The sequence below is a fragment of the Notolepis coatsorum genome (assembly GCF_963971535.1).
Source record: "Notolepis coatsorum genome assembly, chromosome: 9".
NCBI classification, from domain to species: Eukaryota; Metazoa; Chordata; class Actinopteri; order Aulopiformes; family Paralepididae; genus Notolepis; species Notolepis coatsorum.
In genome coordinates, this window is record NC_140173.1 from 84,379,671 (window position 1) to 84,381,581 (window position 1,911).

The 1,911-nt window shown below is 46.5% G+C and overlaps 1 protein-coding gene across 1 annotated transcript; it reads left to right on the top strand.

Annotated features, from left to right (window-relative positions):
- Window positions 1-721: 721 nt before the first annotated feature.
- LOC311234076 (large ribosomal subunit protein P1-like) lies at window positions 722-1,127 on the top strand. The gene has a single exon (XM_084321177.1). It carries the CDS (start codon window positions 780-782, stop codon window positions 1,122-1,124), a length of 345 nt encoding a protein of 114 aa, XP_084177303.1. The 5' UTR covers window positions 722-779; the 3' UTR covers window positions 1,125-1,127.
- The last annotated feature ends 784 nt before the right edge of the window (window positions 1,128-1,911 follow it).

Genomic DNA, 1,911 nt, shown 5'->3' on the forward strand with positions numbered 1-1,911 from the left:
TATCAAAAACTGGATGAGTTCCTGTATAAAAGGCACTGTTTCTATCCGCCAGAGTTTTCACAGCTATAGTTTGCACCACATCCCAGTGCGGGCGTTATTCGTTTGAAGCCAGCCGACCTCCTGCAGCCACTTTTCCGAGAACACATGCTCACATAATTTTATGTTATTCAGCAGCAGGCTATGAGCAATTGAAATTCATTAGATTGGACATTTTGATTACTTATATCAAGCGTCCCGGCGGGCCATCTGTGTCGCAATACATTAACATCTGTTATAATCACACTCATCGTTTGTCTTACTTATTATTATAGTTATTATTTATTTCTCCCAAAAGGTAGTATTGTAGTGATTGTAATGGTACTGTACATAATTCACCCACAGAACTATTGTTAGGAACATTCTAGAACATTAGTTCCGCCCAAACATTGTGGAACGTTTGTGATGATGTCATGGCAGAACATTCTAGAACCTTAGTTCTGCCCGAACATTCTGGAACGTTGGTGATGATGTCATAGTAGTACATGCTGGACCGTTGGTGATGATGTCATAGTAGGATCTTCTAGAACCTCTAACATTCTTATTTAAGCTGTGGCAGTTCTTGCCACAGGCATTCTGTTTAGCTTTCTAGTAACGTGTTGAACCTTTCCGTTGTGACACCCTGACAGGAAGTGAAGCCTGAAGGTGCTCGGTTCTTCTCCAGAAGCGGCCACACAATCCAGCGACTAGCACCGCTCAAATTTAGGCATCCGACCCCAGGATAAAACTACTTGAAGAAAGAAATGGCATCCGCATCTGAACTCGCCTGTATTTACGCAGCTCTCATCCTCCACGACGATGAAGTCACCGTGACAGAGGACAAGCTGAACGCTCTGATCAAGGCGGCAGGCGTCACCGTGGAGCCGTTCTGGCTCAGCCTGTTTGCCAAGGCTCTGCCCAGCGTGGACATCGGGTCTCTGATCAGCAACGTGGGAGCCGGAGGAGGAGGTGGAGCCGCCCCAGCCCCCGCCGCAGGGGGCGCCACCCCGGCCGCAGACGCTCCAGCCAAGAAGGAGGAGAAAGAGGAGGAGAAGGAGGAATCCGCTGAAGGCTCCGACGATGACATGGGCTTCGGTCTCTTCGACTAAATCATGGTTTTGTAACAAAGAAAATAAAGAAGGAGACCGCACAACAACGAGGTCGGGCAGTTGTTCCCCCCCGCCGGGGGATTTTGACTATGGGTGAATTCTGGGGGGGGCTTGTGTAGTGATTGTAATGGTACATAATTCACCCACGGAACTATTGTTAGGAACATTCTAGAACCTTAGGTCTGCCCGAACATTCTGGAACGTTGGTGATGATGTCATAGTAGAACAATGCTGGAACGTTAGTGATGATGTCATAGTAGAACATGCTGGAACGTTGGTGATGATGTCATAGTAGAGCCTTCTAAAACCTCTAACATTCTTATTTAAGCGGTGGCAGGGCATTCTGTTTCGCTTCCTAGTAACGTGTTGTATCTTGTAGTTGTGCTGATGAATATTAAAGGAGTTACCTTCGGCTTCGTGACACCGCCTCAGACTCCCGTCTCTCAGCACCACAGTATACAAATAAAGTTATTATTATTATTATAAATGAAGGTTCCAACAGCAGTGGCCTGACATTAACAGCCGCCTGTTATAATCACTGGGTGTAACCCGAGCGCCCCCTACTGGTTAATAATATACCGTTAATCCGGCACGAACACGGTACCCATGCCGCAGTGCAGAGAGTCCTAAGCGCTACAACTGTATATAAATGCAGTCCATTTACCAGTAGGTACACTGGGTACAGTAGGTAAGACATTCATTGTGTATAGTGTTGAAAACTCAGGCAGTAAAATGCAATGATGTGCTTGAAGGCAGTAGTAGTCTGTAGCCAAACCATTTTGTGTGA

Bases quoted from the DNA above. Each gene is read 5' to 3' on its own strand.
- LOC311234076 (XM_084321177.1), top strand. From the start codon at position 780: ATGGCATCCGCATCTGAACTCGCCTGTATTTACGCAGCTCTCATCCTC.